The sequence below is a fragment of the Myotis brandtii genome, unplaced genomic scaffold, assembly GCF_000412655.1.
Source record: "Myotis brandtii unplaced genomic scaffold, ASM41265v1 scaffold176, whole genome shotgun sequence".
In the NCBI taxonomy this organism is placed as follows: domain Eukaryota; kingdom Metazoa; phylum Chordata; class Mammalia; order Chiroptera; family Vespertilionidae; genus Myotis; species Myotis brandtii.
This window is the reverse complement of record NW_005356519.1, coordinates 132,998-152,686: the sequence shown is the minus strand read 5'-3', so window position 1 is coordinate 152,686 and position 19,689 is coordinate 132,998. Positions and strand designations below refer to the sequence as shown.

The following is a 19,689-nucleotide window of genomic DNA, read 5'->3' as shown; positions in this document are numbered from 1 at the left end:
CGCCCCCAACTGCCCCCCCTGACAGCCTGGTCACCCCTCACTAACCCCCTGCTGGCCTGGTCACCCCACGCAGCCTGCTTGTTCAGTCATTTGGTCATCCCTCACTAACCTCCCTGCCAGCCTGGTCGTAGGCAGCCATCTTGTGAGGGTTAATTTGCATATTACCTCTTTATTATATATGATGTTTTTATTGATTTTAGAGAGAGAGAGAGAACGGGAGAGAGCAACAGAAACATCAATGATGAGAGAGAAACATTGATCAGCCTCCTACATATTCTCTTACCAGGGATCGAGCTTGCAACCTGGGCATGTGCCCTGACTGGGAATCGAACTGTGACTCCTGGTTCATGGGTTGATACTCAACCACTGACAATTCTTAACCCATGTGAACTGTAACACATTCTTTTATGCTGCCAAGCTAAACATGTGGAAATACTGGTTTAAAAGCATCCCTACATATCTCTCTCAAAATTTGTGTTCATAAGTAAGAAAAAAGTTAAATTCAAAGCACTCTACAATACAGACTTACCAAATTGTATATTTCATTGTTTCCTAAGTCAAGTTCTTCTAGTCTCCGTAGCTGAGTAAGAGAGCTATTAAAAAAAAAAAGTTCTTAGATAATACTTAGAAATGCCAAGCAATGTGGTATTCCCTCACTTAAAACTAGTTTCCAACAATAAGATTATTTGGATTTTATTAATATTGCACAGGACGGGCCATTAAGAGAAAGCTGACATCTCCCAAACTTTCCATAAGATACAGAATCTCTTTTTGACAAAATACTACAGTACTTTTTTTTTTAATGTTTGAAGAAATTCATTCAGTACAAAATCCCTCTTATTTTCCCCAGAGACTCACTCAGGAAGATATGTAAGAAGATTCTCTCTCAGTTCCAGTGAAGCCAGGTTATAAAGACTAGAAAATGAACAGAAGAAAAAAGTGTAAGGAAAATTCCTGAGATTCTTCCTACTCCTCCTCCCTATACACACTCCATAAGGAGCAACTCTTAATGAAACCTGAACATTACTTCCCAGTGGGAAACCATTGCCACCACCACCCCCATTAACAACAACATCATCTCCTCCCACATTTTAATTTTAAAAGAAAAAGAGTAGTAATCGTCACTATAAGGCACCCTCATTCAAATTTCGTGTTCATTTAATATATGCAAGTAACTCACTAGCAATCATTGAAAGACAACCATTCCCAGGACCAAGAAAGAAGCAGGGTATGTTCTCCTAGGCTTCAGAATGTCAAAAATGTGTTGTTACCATAAAAACAGTAATCTCACGGAGCTCAGAGCTCTTCTTCCAAACATCAGCAAGAAACCACCCCTGTTTGACAGTAGTGGGCACTCAGTCCAAAGAGCCCAAGTGCTCTACTTAATTAAGATCATAAACTAGGAGCAAGCGGTCGGAGCTCTATGGAAATAACTGATTTAAATGCATTAGGGATAACGTAATAGCACAGCTCACACGGTGCCTGGAATGCAAGTCTGACTCAGTAAGTGCAGCTATTATAATGTTTCTTTTATTTCTATTAAACCCCAGAATGGTACTCTTTTCAGCAGATTCTGCTGCCTCTTGGGTATAATCCATGCCTAACAGGAGCACCATGAAAGGAGACAGGTGTTCTCCCCAGACACTGATTGGTGGCAGTTCTGCATCACCAGCAACCTCGACATCCAAATGCTGCCAGCACTGGCATAACAAATTGACTCAGAAGATGACTGATTTGCCTGTTACTCCAGCAGGCACTGTACTAAGCTCTATACCAACTGAAAGTTCAAGTTTCTGCTAACATCACCATAGTAACGTCCAGATTTGGAGAATTTTTATGTGTGAGCACACAGACATTATCCCAACACTCTAATCTGCCTTAATCCTCTATTTTCCTTCCAATATACAAGCCGGAATCATTGGTACAAACAAAGCTGGTTTCATAACACTGGAAAATGGAAACGTGATTGCATGAACAGTATATTTATATATTTAAAGCCCATTTGCTTGAAAATATATTTTAACTATACAATGACATGCACAAATTCTGTGTCACCTTCTCCAATTATAGAAACTGAATAATAGTTTTCACAATTGAAGCAAGAGCAAACAAATAAAACACTTTAGAATACATTATTTTTGAAAAATAAAAATCCCTGATAATAAGCAATTGTGAATTTAATAACATCCTCCAAATAAAATGCAAACAGGTGGGAAGCTGGAGCTGTCTGGTTCCACTTTCTCTGGGCCACGTGTTTACACAGAAGAAATAACAATGGGAAGGAGAGAGTGGTGAGGACCCCAGCCAGTATCTACTTCAAAAAGCAATCACAAGATAAGGGTGATAAGTAAGATTTTAAAAGACGTTGCAAAAGTAAAGACTTCAAAAGAAAGAGCTTTGTTTTCAGTTTTAAATTTTCATGTGACCCCCTAGCCAATTTTATTGGGGAGGTGGTAATCATTTGGCTATTTTCACATTTACATTTTTAAAATCACTACTAGAGCTGTCATTTCATATCTTCATTACTTTCACACCTAGCACTGTGCCACACTAAAGACATCCTCACTAAATACAAGGGGGAAAGAAGTCCTTTGCTTCAAAAACTTTCCTCATTGGGCATCAGCAAAAGCTTGTTAAGGCAGTTTGACAGGCCTTGGTGCTGAGTGTGCTGCTTACCAAGGTCTGCAGGCTTCACTGAGGCTTTTCCTTCCTGAAACACAGGGACGGGGCTGGGGAGACACCTGCCCACTGCATGTGGCAGGAGGTGCTAGCAGGGCTCCTTACAGGGCTCACCTCTTAATTAACAACAATCAGCACCAGCGCTGGGATGACACAATCAGGAATGTGAGGCTTAGTGTGAGGTCCATTGGAAAGTGGCAGGGCCACAATTCAAATCTGGTTGAGAGCCAACACTGCAGGCCTGCTGCTTCCCTGCCCCCAGGCATTCTCTGGAACTTTCTGGTTATCATTTAAATTTTAAAAACACCTACCAATTTGGGATGACTACATCTTACCTTCTTAACCACAGCAAGGACACTGGGATTTTTGTTGGTTTACATGTCATTTTAAAAATATAATACACATTTTTTAATTATCTTTAAATTTTGTCTTGAAGGTAAAAGGCATAGTCGGCCACAGTAACTAAGGAAATAATGCTTGAGCAAAAATATTGCAAAGACTTACAGACATATGCAACTTAATAACGTCATGCTAGGTTAAACACATAGTTCCCACTCCTATCATGTTAACATACAAATATAATATCCTCTTAAGTAAAAAAGGTCTGACTCAAAAGCTCTTAGTTTCTATTGCTTTTGGATAGTAAGGAAAAGATGACTCTCCAGGTGTTACAACAACAAATATATTTTGTAACCTTTCTAAACTCAAAAATTAACTTAAAGTAAATAAAATAATAGCCTTTCTGAGGTAATACTTCCCCATAATTTTAAACTATTTAAAATGAAGAACTCGAACATTATAATCAGACTACGGACCCACAGATGAAAGTGTCCCTCTGAAAAGAGTATGTGGAGTCTGAGAGGCCAGAGCCCCGGCTCCAATCCTGGCCTGTCCCTCACTAACCAGCTAAGGTGCTTCACCATTGTATCTCAATTTCCCCTAAAATGAATACAATTATAACTTCTTCCTCTTCTTCTTCTACTACTACTACTACTACTACTACTAGAGGCCTGATGCACGAAATTTGTGCACAGGGGTGGGGGATGGGGGGTGGGAGGGTCCCTCAGCCCGGCCTGCACCCTCTCCAATCCAGAACCCCTCGGGGGCTGTCTGACTGCCTCTCGCAATCTGGAACCGGTGGCTCCTAACCACTTGCCTTCCTGCCTGCCTGCCTGCCTGATCGCCCCTAACCCCTCTGCCTGCCTGCCTGATCGCCCCTAACCACCTCTGCCTGCCTGATCACCCCTAACCATCTCTGCCTTTCTGCCTGATCGCCCCTCACTGCTCCCCTGCTGGCCTGATCGCCCCTAACTGCCTCTGCCTCGCCCTGCACCAAGGACCCAGGATTCCCTCCACTGACCAGTCACAGGCACCCAGGACCCAGGCCGGCTCTGCCCGGACCAGCTGCAGCCGCAGGAGACCCTGGGCTGGTGGCTTCGCCTGGGCCACAGCTGCTAGCGCTCAGAACTGCAGGGCGGGTGGCTTGTCCCTCTCCTGGGCTGCAGGCGCCTGGGACTGCAGGGCGTGCAGCTTGTTCCTCTCCTGGGTCACAGCCCCAGCCACTGGTGCCCGGGACCGCGGAGCGGGTGGCTTGTCCCTCTCACAGGCCACAGGCGCAGGTGCAGCTGCTGGCGCCTGGGACCACGGGGCGGGCTGCTTGTCCCTCTCCTGGGCCGCAGCCTGGCTGGTCCCCATTTCTCTCTTGCAAGCTCATTTGTGCCTGGCTGGTCCCCATTCTTCTCTCCCCAGTGTTAAGTGTCTGAGCCGTTACAGTGTGACAGCATGAGGGTATGACAACCATTTGCATATTAGCTCTTTATTATATAGGATGGCAAGCTGAGCATAATGTATTTACCCTTCAACTTTATAGAACCATTCTTGTGCCTTATTTCCTTGAGACAGCCCCTTTCCTAAGCACAGCCCAGTACCTTATAAGTCCGTGTACTCTGAGTTGGGGGTCTTCTGAAAGATTGCTCGAAGATGTTATTAACCACAGGAGTCATCCCCACTAGAGAAAACTCTTCCAACAACAGCCCTACGGATAGTGAGCTGTGGCACCAGCCAGCTTTTAATCAAATCATGCATTGCCCATAACTGATGACCAATAGGAGGGACAAGAAATAGCTAAAAAAACAAACAAAAAAACACCCAGTTTTGACTAACTCCCATCTCCCATATGAGCCCAACATCAGGTATAATCTGGACTAGTCATCCTGAGTTCAAAGAATCATTAACTGATTCTAGAATGAAATCATGGGTTTGATGCTCATCAGTTCTTGCTTAAGCTACCAGCCCCACTCCAAAATCGGTTCTCCAGACTGTTCTGGCAACAGCTGATGTGAAACAGGATCTGCCTGAATGCATATTTAGACCAGAAACATGACTTGATAATGAATGAATGAATGATCTCCCTTCCTAGTCTTTTTTTAAAAAATATAGTTTTATTTATTTCAGAGAGGAAGGGAGAGAGAGATTGAAACATCAATGGTGAGAGAGAATCATAGATCAGCTACCTCCTGTACTCCCCCTACTAGGGATCGAGCCTGCAACCCAAGCATCTGTGGGAATTGAACTGTAACCTCCCGGTTCATAGGTCAATGCTCAACCACTGAGCCACACCTGCGGGCCCTTTCTAGTCTTTCAGAATATAGCATCTTCAACTGAGACTTTGGGACAGTGCCCTCCCCATCAAAACAACCAATTCATTTCAATGTAAATGTCTTTGCATCTCTTACATCGCCTAAAAAAAAGAATTCAGTGCTGAGAAATGTTGGATTGGAGCCCAATTCTGTGTGCTTCACAGGCCAGGCTCTTAATCACTAGGCCAAGAAAAACAAGGAACCAGAACTCCACATGCATTTATCAGCCTCTTCAGCCACAACATGGCATCATAGGGACAAAAGGAAAGTGTCAGGTATTTCTAACACTTTTACAAATGTGACAAATATTAGACACTTGAAATGTAATATGAAATTACTGATCTTTAGTATCCCTAGTAATAGTGATATCAGCAGCTTACAATATGACACATTTTGTTACAAGTGCTTTACAAGAATTAACTTTATGGACGAGAAAACTATACACAGAGAGGGAACTTGAACAAGGTCTCACACAACTGTAAGTGGCAAAGTCAGCACTCACTAAGGAATCTGCACTTTTAACCACTATCTTCTGCAGTCTCTTTCTTGAGTTGTTAAGTCAAGTTTGTGAATAAGCAATACATTAATATATGTGGAAAGCAAAGTATACAGTGTGTTTTCCTCCCATCTTTGCCCCCATCTATCTGGTTTCCTACCACTGAGACCCTTCTCATGGGAAATCACCTTTTCTGTTAGTTGTTTCTGCATTCATCCAAGAGTTTTCCTTTAGGCAAAGACAAGCAGGTATAAATATATAGTCTTATCCTCCTCCTTTTCACATGGAAGGTAGCATCCTATACACATCTGACACTGCTTTCCTCACTGAATAGATTTTTGTCTCACTTCTCACCTGGAATATATACATTCCAGTATGTATTTTTCACTGTCTACCCATACCTTAATGTTTTCAAACATTCCCCTATTAAGCTATTTTACCCTTCAATTTTAATTTCTGGCAAATTAAATTTCTATGCAACATTGCTGGAATGACCTCATCCTCCTCTCACAAAAAGACATGATTTTCTATTCTTACTGTAACTCCCACCTTTTCTGCCAACAAATGGGGTCAAAACAAAACCTAACAAGCTCTTGCAGGAAACGAGTGCGAGCCTTTCTTCTCAGCACACTAATGCCTACTGTTTTACACAGCTCATGATAGCAGGGGCAAAAGTAATACTCTTTTCTAAGTCCGAATGTAGGCCAACTGTATTTTTAGGATTCTATTTCAGGGCCTGGGGGAGTAGTTACTTTAAAGAATTTACATCTGTTCTCCACTATATTTTAATAAAAACCCTTTTTAATCCACTTGGATTCCCCCCACCCTTTTCGGTGGCCAAAATCATTAAGAAAGTAAAGAATAAAATAAATTAAGGTAGGCCAAGCAAACAAATGACAGTATACTATAAAGCCATTAAAATATAAACTCTATAATTATGGCAATGATACTTAGGGAAAACAATAGTGATGGAGATAGGGGGAGTGGTTTACATTCATTATACTTCTGCTTTTTTTTTTTTAAATATATTTTATTGATTTTTCACAGAGAGGAAGGGAGAGAGATAGAGAGTTAGAAACATCGATGAGAGAGAAACATCAATCAGCTGCCTCCTGCACATCTCCCACTGGGGATATGCCCGCAACCAAGGTACATGCCCTTGACCAGAATCGAACCCGGGACCCTTCAGTCCACAGGCCGACGCTCTATCCACTGAGCCAAACCGGTTTCGGCTATACTTCTGCTTTTTAAAAAGTTAATATTTTTATTGATTTTTAGGGAGAGAGGAAAGGAGAGGGAGAGAGACAGAAACACTAATGAGAGAGAAACATCTACATAGATCAGCTGTCTCCTCGCGCCCCTTGCTGGGGATAGAGCCTGGGCATATGCCCTGACTGGGAATTGAACCAGCAACCTATGGACCTCCTGGTGCAAAGGTCGACACTCAACTAAACTGCATGGGCCTGACTGTACTTCTGCTTTTTAAATACAAAATTAGTATTTAAGAAATCTCTGGTTACATACTTCCTTATGGTGGCTTTGCTCCAGATATTTTTCTAATTTTTTTAAAAATAATACCTATTTTATAGAAACTCCCAGGCCTCACAAAAGAGCATTAAATATGATTATAGTTTTCAAAAAGATTTGTTCTTTGTAGGAAGCCTGCACTAATACAACACAGGTAAACAGCCTAGCACAGGCCTTATCAGCAAGGGCCACATGGCTCACTGAGTTCAAGGCCACTGAAATTAAGGTCACCATCCCCAAGGGTAGCAATGACAACATCAGACCCACTTGCTCTACTTTAATCTGCCAGTGAACCCAGGGGTATCGACTGGCTCTATTTCTACAACAAACTGTCATACTTAAAAGTTTATTGATAATAACCATTTAATAACTGACAATTATGTTTGGGGTACTGTGTCAGTCTATTACATGCATTTCTTCTCCTTCAAAAGGGCTATGTTTTTTTTTAAAGAAAAAATGTTCAGATAAACAGAGTAGAGATGTTTAGACATATTTAGGCAAACTTACTTTTTTTTTTAGGGTATTCGTTTCTTTATGGCCGAGGATGTGGAAGCTCATGGAGACAGATGCACAAAATAAAGACAGAGCGCAGGCTCTCAGACTGCAGCAGGGGCTTCCCCGACCCTCAGGATTCCCCACGAGTTCCCAGTGGGGTTTTATACCCTCCCACCTTCACTGCCACTCCACATCACGTGAATGTTTTGGAGGCTCTAGTATGGGTACCAGGTGCAAGTAACTGAGACAAAATGACCTCAGCACATTCCTTATGAGTTGACACTACAGAGTATTTTCAGTAAGAATAGACCAGGTCACTTTCCCAGGTATACTATCATCCTTCAGCAGCAACAGGTTGCAAGTTTGCCTAAAGTCCATCCTTTTTTTTTTATTCATTGAGCTATACTTCACATAATATAAAACTCACCTTTTCAATGTGCACAATTCAGTGGTTTTTAGTAGAGTCACAAGATTGTGCCAACATCACCACTACCTAATTCCAGAAATTTTTCATTATCCCAAAAGAAACTTCATGCCCATCAGAAGTCATTCCTTATATAACCCCTTCAACCTCCACAACCGCTGCCAACCACTAATCTGGATTTCTGTCTCTATGGATTTGCCTACACTGGACATTTCATATAAATGGAATCATACAATATAAGCTTTTCCTGGCTGGCTTCTTTTACTTAACATGTTTACAAGGTCCATCAATGTTGTAGCAATGTATCAGTACCTCATTACTTTATTTACTTATTATTTATTTATTATTATTTATTTATTTATAATTTTGAGAGAGAAAGAGAGAGGGAGGGAGGAGAGAGAGAGAGAGAGAGAGAGAGAGAGAGAGAGAGAGATTTGTTGTTCTACATCGATTTGTTGTTCTACTTATTTATGCATTCATTGGTTGCTTCCTGTATGTGCCCTGACTGGTGATCAAATCTGTAACCTGGGCATATCTGGATAACACTCTAATCAAATGAGCTACCCAGCATACTGATGGTCCCCAGGCGTGTAACCATGTAGTACAGGGTGTGAACATAATGCTTTGCAGTGGAGAGAAGGCAGAGCAACCAGCGTGAGGTTTCAAGTGTACAACTCAAGTAACACATCATCTGCACACTGCATCGTGTGCCCACTGGCCCAAGCAAAGCTCTCTCCATCTCCCCTGTGCCCACCTGCGCTTACCCTTACCCCCAGCCCCCTTTCCCTCGGGTGTCACCATGCTGTTGTCTGTGTCTATGTGTTATGTATATGATTTTTTGCTTAATCCCTTCACCTTCTTTCATCCAGCTCCCCAACCCCTCTCCGTCTGATTGTGGTCTTTTTAAATTTTTTGGAATATCAAATACTGGTGTCTTGTTCACAAAACCATACTATCTGCGAGATGTTGTTTAGCTTGGTTAAATGCTTGTTTGGGAATCCTTTGGGAAACCGAAGAATTTTTGCCTTGAGGAAAGTTAACTTTCAAATAATGATTTGCTTAGAGTGTAGCATACCTGTGCACCTATGAGATTTCCCAACAATTCACCATTTCAACTTGCAAATATCTTTTCAACACAATCTAGGAAAACAGAGGTGCCCCATCTTCTCCAGGGAGGAGTCCATTCTTTGTTTGTTTCTACTACGCGCAAGCAGACTGTTACTTTAACATGCACAAATCTTAAATCCAACAGGTAGAAATCAGAAATCTTTTGCTATGGCAACAAATTATTAACCACTAGGAATAGAAAACTCTCTATTTCCCATTTATTTCCACAGATTAACCTACTAAGAGTCATTTGATTCATTTATTTGACAGCCCCACCCCATATTCTTACTTTCTGGGTGATTATTCAGCATAAAGTTCAAGCTCAAAGTGGAATTTTATTTTGGAAACAATAAGTATACACAAGGCTATAACAGTAACACAGGCTGATTAAATCTAAAATCAAAACAAAACAAAAAACCCACTACCCTTATTACTGGTGGAAAATGCAGATACCAGAGAAGTTTGGACATTGACAAAAACAGCTATGGATGTTATTAGAAAAGATGAGATTAAAAAAGGGGTAAAATATTGTAACTTGCTCTAAAATGATTACTAATAACATTTTCCACTAAAATAATACAGTGGGCAGTGAGGGGGCACTCTGATTTAATAAGAAAATATTTTCTCTCAAAACATTAAACCTTTTTAAAAAGACATGAATTGGGATAGAAGGTCAGGGAAAGGCCGAGAAAGGATGGGAGGAAAGGTACAAGGAAATCCTATTCCAGAGACCCTGAGGAGCAGGAGGAAGGCGGCATCAGCCTGAATATTTAAATGAGTAATACAAGGTGGGCAAAAGTAGGTTTACAGTTGTGAGTATGGGAGTTTATTCTTGCATTATTATTTATTAATTATTGTATTAAACTATAAACCTTTTACCCCACTCTGTATATTAATTAGAAACATATGAAACCTGACATAGCAAAAGTGAAGTGCAAGTGCATGAAACCCACAATAAAAACACTCGTTTCCTCTGCAACTGATACCATGAACTCAGGGGTGGACTTGGGGCTTCTTGTCTCCCTCCCCTTCTCAGAGCTAAAGGGCATAATTCATATATATATATATATTAACTTCAGAGAAGAAGGGAGAGGGAGAGAGATAGAAACATCAATAATGAGAGAATCATTGATTAACTGCCTCCTGCATGCCCCCTATTGGGGATCTAGCCTGCAACCCAGGCATGTGTCCTGACTGGGAATCGAACCATGACCTCCTGGTTCACAGGTCAACACTCAACCAGTGAGCCACTGGCCAGACTAAAGGGTGCAATTCTTAATCAACAAGAAGTCTGCTGGCACAATGCTAAGACATCAGTGTGAATCTGGGGAAAACATGGACTTGCTGCTGAAACTGGATTAGCCAATGGTCTTCTGCCTACACAGGAGGGAAACTAAGAGAAATGTTGCAGAAGAGACATTTGTCAGATACACTGTAATTCTCAAAAAGCAAGTTCCTGTTTTGTCTTAGAATTTAGGCAGGGCAGGTAAACACAGAAATCCTTTATGACACTGGGGGACATGGGTCCACCAGGTAAGGCTGGCCATACAGAGCTTTTATTTTAAGTGGTTAAGCATAAGCCACCAGCCTGATTTAACCCACTGTATGTCCTAGAGGCATGGAAAAGATCTGCTAAGATAATTCAATTAAGTAATCTCTGGAAATGCAGAACAGAACATTTATCCATCAGCTTATATTTTCCTCAAAGGATTTATTTCTTGTCATGGCTGTCCTCCCCGACCTCTAAGCCAGCACCATGGAAATGTCCCCATCGCATCCCACCCCTCCCAGTTCTGCGCCTGCTCTCCAGATGCACCACTCTCAGCCCCCATCCTCAGGGCGACAGCACACACACACACACACACACACACACACACGGGCAGGCACAGCTGTTGTTCAGGGAACGCTCTCTAAGTTCTCAATGGAGCCCTCCGTTGGCTCCCTTCCCCAACATGGTGTAAAATTACTGAGAATGGTAGCTGCTAATAGTATTTACTCACCACCTACATGGCACATGGCACTTTGCTTAAATACTTCGGAACCCATCAATGTAAAGAGAACTTCCAAACAAACTGGGGTTTTCACTAGTAACAAGTAGCAGGATCCTTTTCAACCATTAACTTACAAGGGTAATTGGTTGCAAAAACACAGGAGGATGGCTATGATCTTTCTTGTGGGTGAAAGTGAAGACTACGTAAATGGCTTTCTGAGCAGAAAAACAAGAATTTAAAAGGGAAGGGGGGCAGAATGGATGATATAGGCGTCCTTTTGCCCTGATATACAGAAACATCCCATAAAAACTTACTTGCCAATGTTTTCAGGTAGGGACTGTAAGGAGATGTCATTGACAGAAAGACATGTCAAGTTCTGTAATTCAGGGAAGCTTTCTGGTAATCTAAAACAGAACAAAAAGGTTGTTAATTAGAAATAAAAGTGTATATATAGTGTAAACTAAAGGTAATTATAATGATCTCTTCTATATGCTAATTGAAATAACCTCTGTAAAACAGATGGATCTCTTACCCTTTGAGACAGCATGGAGGGACCTGGAGAATATTATGCCAAACGAAATAAGCCAGTCGGAGAAAGACATGTATCACATGATCTCACTTATATGTGAAATCTAATGAACAAAATAAACTGACAAACAAAACAGACCCAGAGACCATGAAACATGCAACGGACAGATGAATTTCAGAGGAAAGGGGGGAGGGGGTATGGATAAGTGGGGAGCAGTAAAATGGGGACATCTGTAATACTTTCAAAAAGAAAGATAAATTTTAAAAAACTAAAAATGCTATGCTCATTAAACACTTAAATTAAAACAACAACAACAAAGAACTTCCTAAAAATTACATTATGCATAGCAAGTTTGCCTTGTCTTCCTATATATAAGACACTTATAAGGAAAAAAACAAGTACAGGACATGATAAACACTTGTTGGTAGGGTGATCCAGAAATAATTAAAGAGGAAAAAATGCAGCCTTTAAGAATAAAGGAGGGGAAATGTGTGACTAATGAGTGCTGTGTGAAAAAAAATGATAGTCACTGCAGCTAAGAGTGAAAAGACTTTATCGATTAGCAGAAAATAAAGAGAAATTCTAGCCCACACAATTATAATGAAACACATGACAGCTTATAATACCCATAGCAGAGCTATGAATTGCTTAGAATTGACTAACTGACAGCCAACTGCTACTTTCTTAATATTTTTCTTTTAATTTGACATAAGATGCCAATCACTTAAGATAATAATGTTTCACTATGTTCTACACAAAAGGACATTTTTCATACTTCCCTTAAACTCCACTGAAAAGCAAGGTTTCAAAATAAACCATAAACTCAGAAAGAAAGTTTACTTTCAATATTTCTATGGTTACCGTATTTAGGGAGAGGGAAAAAACTAATTGAAGGCAGAAAAATCTCATTGCATGTAAAATGCTGAAGGTTCTTCTACATAAATCAAAGGTAGACAACAGAACACATAACTTATTGGGGGGGGCTTGCTTTAGTGATAGTCTCTAGATTAGAATCTTCCATTTTTTTCCTTCCAGGTTTCTTTTTTGAAAAGCAAATACTAAGTTACTACTTGACATTTAATACAGATAATTCCAAACTTCAACACCAAACCCAGGCCCTGCAAGGTAAGAGTACTAACTGGAATTTTCATAATCATTGACATACATTCTTGGTAATGATTTTTACAAAGCTGAAGCCTCTTCCATAGTGTAACAGAAGTAAATTTACATTAAAAATTTTATTGATTTCAATTATGATGATACAAATTATCTTTTTTGCCTGAGTTTTTACCAGAAAATATATCATTTGATAATTTTAAAACTAGATAAAATGACCTTAAATATAAGAAAAATGAGTTTTTTAAATGGATGATTTGCTTTTTCCTAGCTGTTAACATTAAGAGCCAAACTAGATGAAGTACTGAGGAAGCACAGACTGAAGGTTAGGAGAAAGGAATTCTAGTCTGAGATGCCACTCAGGGGCTTCATGATCTCCTAAGGTCATTTAAATCAGCGGTCGCCAACTGATGGTCCACGGACCACTGGTGGTCCGTGAGGTCTGAAAGGTTGGCGACCGCGGACTTAAATTATTTGAGCCTAACTTTATTTTGCCATAAGTAGGCCAAGCTAAATAATTTTTATGGTCCTTTCAACTCACAAACATCTTAATTCTTAAAACAGTGCACCTGCCAAATTAAAAGGACTTTAAGAAACTTGCCAAATATGAGGCCAGGGAAAAGCCCAGTAAATCCTCATACAGTGTGGGTGTGTGCCAGGAGTGAGTTTTAAGATAATGGTAAAATCCTATGTCAGCAGACATTAGAAAAGGAAGGCTAGAGAAGTAGAAAAGGGGATTAAGAAATCAACTGGTTAAAAAAAATCAAGGGTAGCATAATAAATATTTCCCAGCTGCCTAACTCGACTAAGTGCCTGAGGGATAAATAGCTTAGTGAGTTCAACAAACATTTACTGAATGCTTGCTCCATTCCAGAAATTATAGTAGGGTTGGGAATATATCGATAAATAATAGAGGAACACAAGTCAGCATTCTCAGTCTAGTCCTGGAGCCTTGGTCAAAGAAAGAACTTAAATGTAAATGTCAAGTGTTATGAAATAAGTATGCACAGAGGACTATGGAAGACCAGAGGGGGAGGGGACTGTTGGGATTAATCAAGACAAGATGCTCCAGCTGTACCTAAAGGAGGGTGAAAGGGTTGGCATCATCCAAAAGAGAGAGATGTGAAATGAATGGCCTGCGAGCACTTTATTGGAGCGGAGCATGATGTCTGACACAGGCAACTGAGGGCAATGAAGGTGGAAAGACAGACCAAGGTCAGAGAGGGTTGGGGGAGAAGGCAGAGCACATCACGGAGCTCGCACTCTGTCTTACAGGAGCAGGAGCTAAAGGTTTGAAGAAGAGGAACAACTGCATGGAAGATGGTTAAGAAAAGAGGTAAGACTCGGGCCCAGTGATAAGTTAGAAAGCGATTAGATTACAGCTTACTAGATCACTCTTTTTCATAAAAATAAATAAATGCTAGTAGTGACTTCCTCGCTGAAATTCAAACAGGGGAAGCCAGAAATATTTTTAAAAACATATTTACTTCTTGAAAATTTGCAGATACGGAAAAAACAAAATTAAAGAGGGCATTCCCCATCACTCCACACCCAAGAAGTCCCAAGCAATTTTGAAATGGGTGAGACAAATCCCAAATTTTAATTTAATCTTGATCTTCCTATACCCATTTTTTTTTAAGGGGGGCAGGGAGGAAATGAAAGGGAAAAGTATCTTTCTCCTGAGGCTGCTTCCATAGTCTTGAAAAACCTTAGAAATGGACCCACCTGGCCCAGAGAAACCTCAGGAACAGACTCTCAAGGGCTGTGTATGCATTGCTGTGTGGGCTAGGAAGGTGCTAGGAAGCCAGTGGTCAGTGGGCTCACGACTGAGCCAAGAGCCACAGTAAAGGGCTCACAATAGCACCACTCGGCTACCCAAGACGGGCAAAGGTGGCTTTATGTGGAAGAATAAACCCAAAGAAATCCTCACAGCTATTTCTAAAGTATGAAAATAATGGTGTCAGTAGAGTTGTTTTCAAACAAACAAACAAATGAGATACTAAATATGTTTCGTTCCTGGAGTGGAAAAAATATCTCTAATAGGACTTCTCCCTGGATATCTATGGAGTAAGCTCTATGGGAGTTTAGAACTCCATCTTATTCCACAAGATAAGATGGATCAATAGAGGATTTATAAGCTACTCCAATTTGTCACACTGCTTCAGAAATGCACTCCTCACTCCTATTTTGTTCACTCCAGCGTGCATCACCAAATCCTCTAGCATCTTTTGTGTTCCATCAATAGCACAATGTACCTTCCATTGTACAGTGCTATTTGCAAATGAATGTCTGTGAAGGTTGAGCATCCTTGATAAAGACAGCCTCCATCCAGGCACCGCTAAGACGCTAAGATGGGTAACCTGGTTATGTTCTTTGCTTGGTTCTCCAAAAAGATATCCTTAGAACTACACAGAGAGCTTACCTAGTCAGTGGGTTTCCACTGAAGTCAGCTATCTGTAGTGCTTTACAGAATGAGATGCTTTCTGGAATTTCAGGAATATCTGTAGGAGTAAAAAACAAAAAACTATAATTTACCACTATTGTTAACAGTTTTCATCATCCTCAAGATGGGCCACAGTCCTAAGAGAGTATCTAAAAATTATGACCTCTATTCAAATGTGACATGAATTTCTAAAGTATTTTTCTACATTTATTTTATATTTGCTTTCCTAATTGAAGGTAATGTGCTCTATAACAGAAGCATATTAAAGAAAATATTAAAAACAACAACAAATACCAAGTCCCATCACCATCAAAGTCACTGATGGCCCTAGCTGGTTTGGCTCAGTGGATAGAGCGTTGGCCTGTGGACAGAAGGATCCCGGGTTCAATTCTGGTCAAGGGCACATACCTCAGTTGCAGGCTCCTCCGGGGCCTGGGTCTTGGTCAGGGTGTGTGTAGGAGGCAACCAATCAACGTGTTTCTCTCACATCGATATTTCTCTGTTTTTCCCTCACTCTTCCACTCTCTCTAATAATCAAAGTATCCTCCGGTGAGGGTTAAAAAAAAAAAAGTCACTGACATATTCTGTTGTAATTCCCATTAGGCTTTTCCCCTTATGTTTTCATATGACCATATCAGCACAAAGATTTTAAAGTATGCATTTTTAAATTAATAGATTTTCTTCTAGTTATAAACATAACAATTTGGAAATTAAAGAAAAGTCCAAAGAAGAAAATAAAAACCACCAACATTCCCATCACTCGGAGATATTTTACTCTGATGTATTGCTTTAGTTGTCATTTATGCACACACACACACACACACACACACACACACACACACGTGTGTATAAATAAATTATACTTCAAAATACTAGGTTTGTGCTGATTTGTTATTTTCCCTTTACCTTATTTTACAAACTTTCCTCCTGTTATTATTTTTCCAAATAGTTTGCCATTCTTAACAATAAAATTTCATACTTCATTTAATAAATCCTCCGTTTTTGGACATTTAGGTTGTTTCTAAGTTCCTGATGTTATAATGATATAATATCCATTTCTGATTATTTCTTACGCTAAGTTCCCAGAAGTGTAATTACTGTGTCAAAGGCATTAACATTGCTACAGCATTTGATAAATATTGTTAAATTCCTTTAGCAGTGGTTCTCAACCTTCCTAATGCTGCAACCCTTTAATACAGTTCCTCATGTTGTGGTGACCCCAACCATAAAATTATTTTCGTTGCTACTTCATAACTGTAATTTTGCTACTGTTATGATTCGTAATGTAAATATATGATATGCAGGATGTATTTTCATTGTTCGCGACCCACAGGTTGAGAACCGCTGCTTTAGAGGGAGGCAAAATATACATATTTATATTTCTATCAATACAAAAAGTGCCCAATTCAACATCTCTCCCCCTCCTTTCTATCTCTTATATTTTAAAAACTGCCAATGTTATAGGTAAAACAGTCTGGTAAAATTTTTTTATTTTGTTTTATATTCCTTTTATTACTAATGAGATGGAATATCCCCCCCATTTTTACTGGTAACTAAATATTGTGATTTTGATATGATCAAAATTGTTTTCTTTTTTAATTCCACTTTCTTATGGTACAAAACATAAGGCTGTAGCTTTTAGGGCTTTAAAAGGTTAGTTCATAGCATTTGATGTCAAGAATACATTTAGTTTGGACACATTAACATTAATAAGAGCTGAAAGAGAAAAGTTTCTCCTGGTCCCATGCTGTTTCTTCCACCAGCTCGACAAACGCAAGCTGAGCCAAAACATACCTAATATTTCTAAACTGGTGGTGGCAGGGAGAAGGGAGAAATAAAGGAAAAATGGACACCCTGATCCAACAACCGCAAATTAATCAGAAGCTGCATAAAAGCTTTAAGTTCAAATTTAAAAGCCAAATATGTTTAAATATGCAGTAGCATTCTCCTCACACTGTTCTCTGCCTTGCATGGTCATATAAGGCAGTGAAGAACAAACAGTATGATACTAGTTTCATAAATGCAAATGCAATATATATAGCTTATCCACAGCTGAGTCTGGAATGGATCTTTAAGACACAAACATCTGTGGGCTCCAAGGTACAAACACAATGGTAAACCCTTTTACACACATTCCCTTATTTATTCTCAACATAAATGATTTTAATTTATAAATAATTGTACAAAATGGACACTAAGGCTCAACAAGATGAAGTGACTTGCCCATCGTTACAGGCCAACTTCTCTGAGGTCACGGCACTGTCATGCTTAAGAATGAATGAACATACATGACCCCTTCCAGAATGAGCACTCTGATCTATCTGGGCCAGTGAGGCCACAACACGCCATGCTTGCCTGATCTAGAAGGTGCTGGTTGGCCTGTACACTCCATGGCAGTCCCTCATCTGCCACTATTCCAGGCCCTGATGAGTTCTTTAAAAGACTGAGAAAAGATTAGAAAACTGTGGTACATCTACACAATGGAATAATACAGTACTGTAAAAAAAGAAGGAATTCTTACCATTTGCAACAGCATGGATGGAATTGGAAAGAATTATGCTAAGTCAAATAAGCTAGTCAGAGAAAGATAAATATCACATGATCTCACTCATTTGTGGAATATAATGAACAACATAAACTGATGAACAAAAATAGAGCCAGAGTCATAGAAGCATCGAACAGATTGTCAAACCTATGAGGGAAGGGGGAGTGGTGAGGGGGTAAGAGATCAACCAAAGGACTTGTATACATGCACATGAGCATAACCAATGGACACAGACAATAGGGGGGTGAAGGCATGTGCTGGGGGTTGGGGGCAGCCGGGGAGAGGTCAATGGGGGGAAAAGGAGACTTATGTAATACTTTAAATAAAAGAATTTTTTTAAATAAATACATAAATAATAACAAAAAATGAAAGACTGAGAAAAGAGGTGTAGATGCTGCACCAGTCCCTCACCAGTGCCAAGGAAGAAGACCAAGGGGGACACTAAAATACAAATGTTACATCAGCTTGCTGCTCTATCCACAAAGAAAGATCAAGGAAACAAAGAATGAAGACAAGTACATCAGTCAGGTAGAAATCTTTAATATCCTCTCAGAGCATCAGAAATATCACTGAAACTTGGGAAGACAGGCCTACCAAGGGAACATGTGAATACTGGCTATGGGAAACTCTGGTAAGGGTTGGTCTGGCATTTGGAGAGCTGAGGATAACAAAAACAAAAACAAACAAAAAAATGGCCAGAGAACACTCAGTACAGAGGTTAGGTTCACAGGAAAGGAAGGTATTCCCTCCTCAGGCTAACCTGTTAAAATACATAGAAGAAGGAGTAGATCAGCAAATACTATATAGGTTGTTTGAACAAAGACCATTTCTTTCCACCATATGCATGTTCCCAACTTGGCCAAAAAGAATAAATTTGCCTGTAAAAAATAAGAGCTTTAGACAAGGAAGGTAATAGTATGGTTTGAAGAGTCCTGATTACTGGTTTACCTTAGGTTACTAAAGATAATAGAATAGACAACTAAGGAAGGGGAATATCTATTCAACCTTAAATACCCAGCTAAAATGTCGATCCTCCAGGACACCTTCCTTGAGCCCCAAGATTACATTGGATTCCCCTGCGCTCAAGTTCCTCGGGCTTCACCTTATGAGATCTATTATAGTTTTAATTAAATAATTGTTTTGTGACTACCAATCTCCCTTACTGAACTCTAAGCTCATTGGGAAGAAAGACCATATTGTCCTTATCTCTATTTCCCCAAAGCTGACACAGTATTAAGCATAAGCAGTCTATAGATACTGAATAAATGAGAAAATAACATTTCTAAGACTCTGCAAGGACAGTACCTCTCTCTCTCTCATTTGAGTCATGAAATATCCTTATAGGGTATTATCTCTATTTTACTGGTAAGAAAATTGCTTAGTCCAAGATCTCTTATAAGAGAAATTATAAAGCTTGTAGGTTATTGCCAGCTGAAATCCCCTTTAACTGATTTCTAAATATTTTGTTTATGACAAACTGAGCATTAAAGCTAAATATATGAAAAAATTAAACAAATAGATCTATAATATATATAGATATCCTATCTAATAATAGCAAACATGGTAATTAACCGTACCTCCGACACGCTTCCCATTGGCTAATCAGGGCGATATGCAAATTAACTGCCAACCAAGATGGCGGCCGGCAGCCAGGCAGCTGAAGCAAACAGGAGGCTTGCTTGCTCCAGTGATGGAGGA

General features: G+C 39.9%; 1 protein-coding gene across 5 annotated transcripts in view; it reads right to left on the bottom strand.

Moving 5' to 3' along the window:
* The window catches only part of LRRC1 (leucine rich repeat containing 1), a 92,912-nt gene that overhangs the window by 32,654 nt on the left and 40,569 nt on the right, over positions 1 to 19,689 (bottom strand). For 4 of the 5 annotated variants that reach the window (XM_005863322.2, XM_014537283.1, XM_014537285.1 and 1 more), the window contains exons 3-6: positions 15,426 to 15,504; positions 11,673 to 11,762; positions 859 to 915; positions 530 to 593 (exon numbers count right to left, since the gene is read on the bottom strand). In XM_005863322.2, the coding sequence (XP_005863384.2) occupies positions 530 to 593; positions 859 to 915; positions 11,673 to 11,762; positions 15,426 to 15,504 (290 nt within the window). The remainder of the gene's footprint in view (positions 1 to 529; positions 594 to 858; positions 916 to 11,672; positions 11,763 to 15,425; positions 15,505 to 19,689) is intronic. The other variant, XM_014537281.1, reaches the window with a different exon arrangement.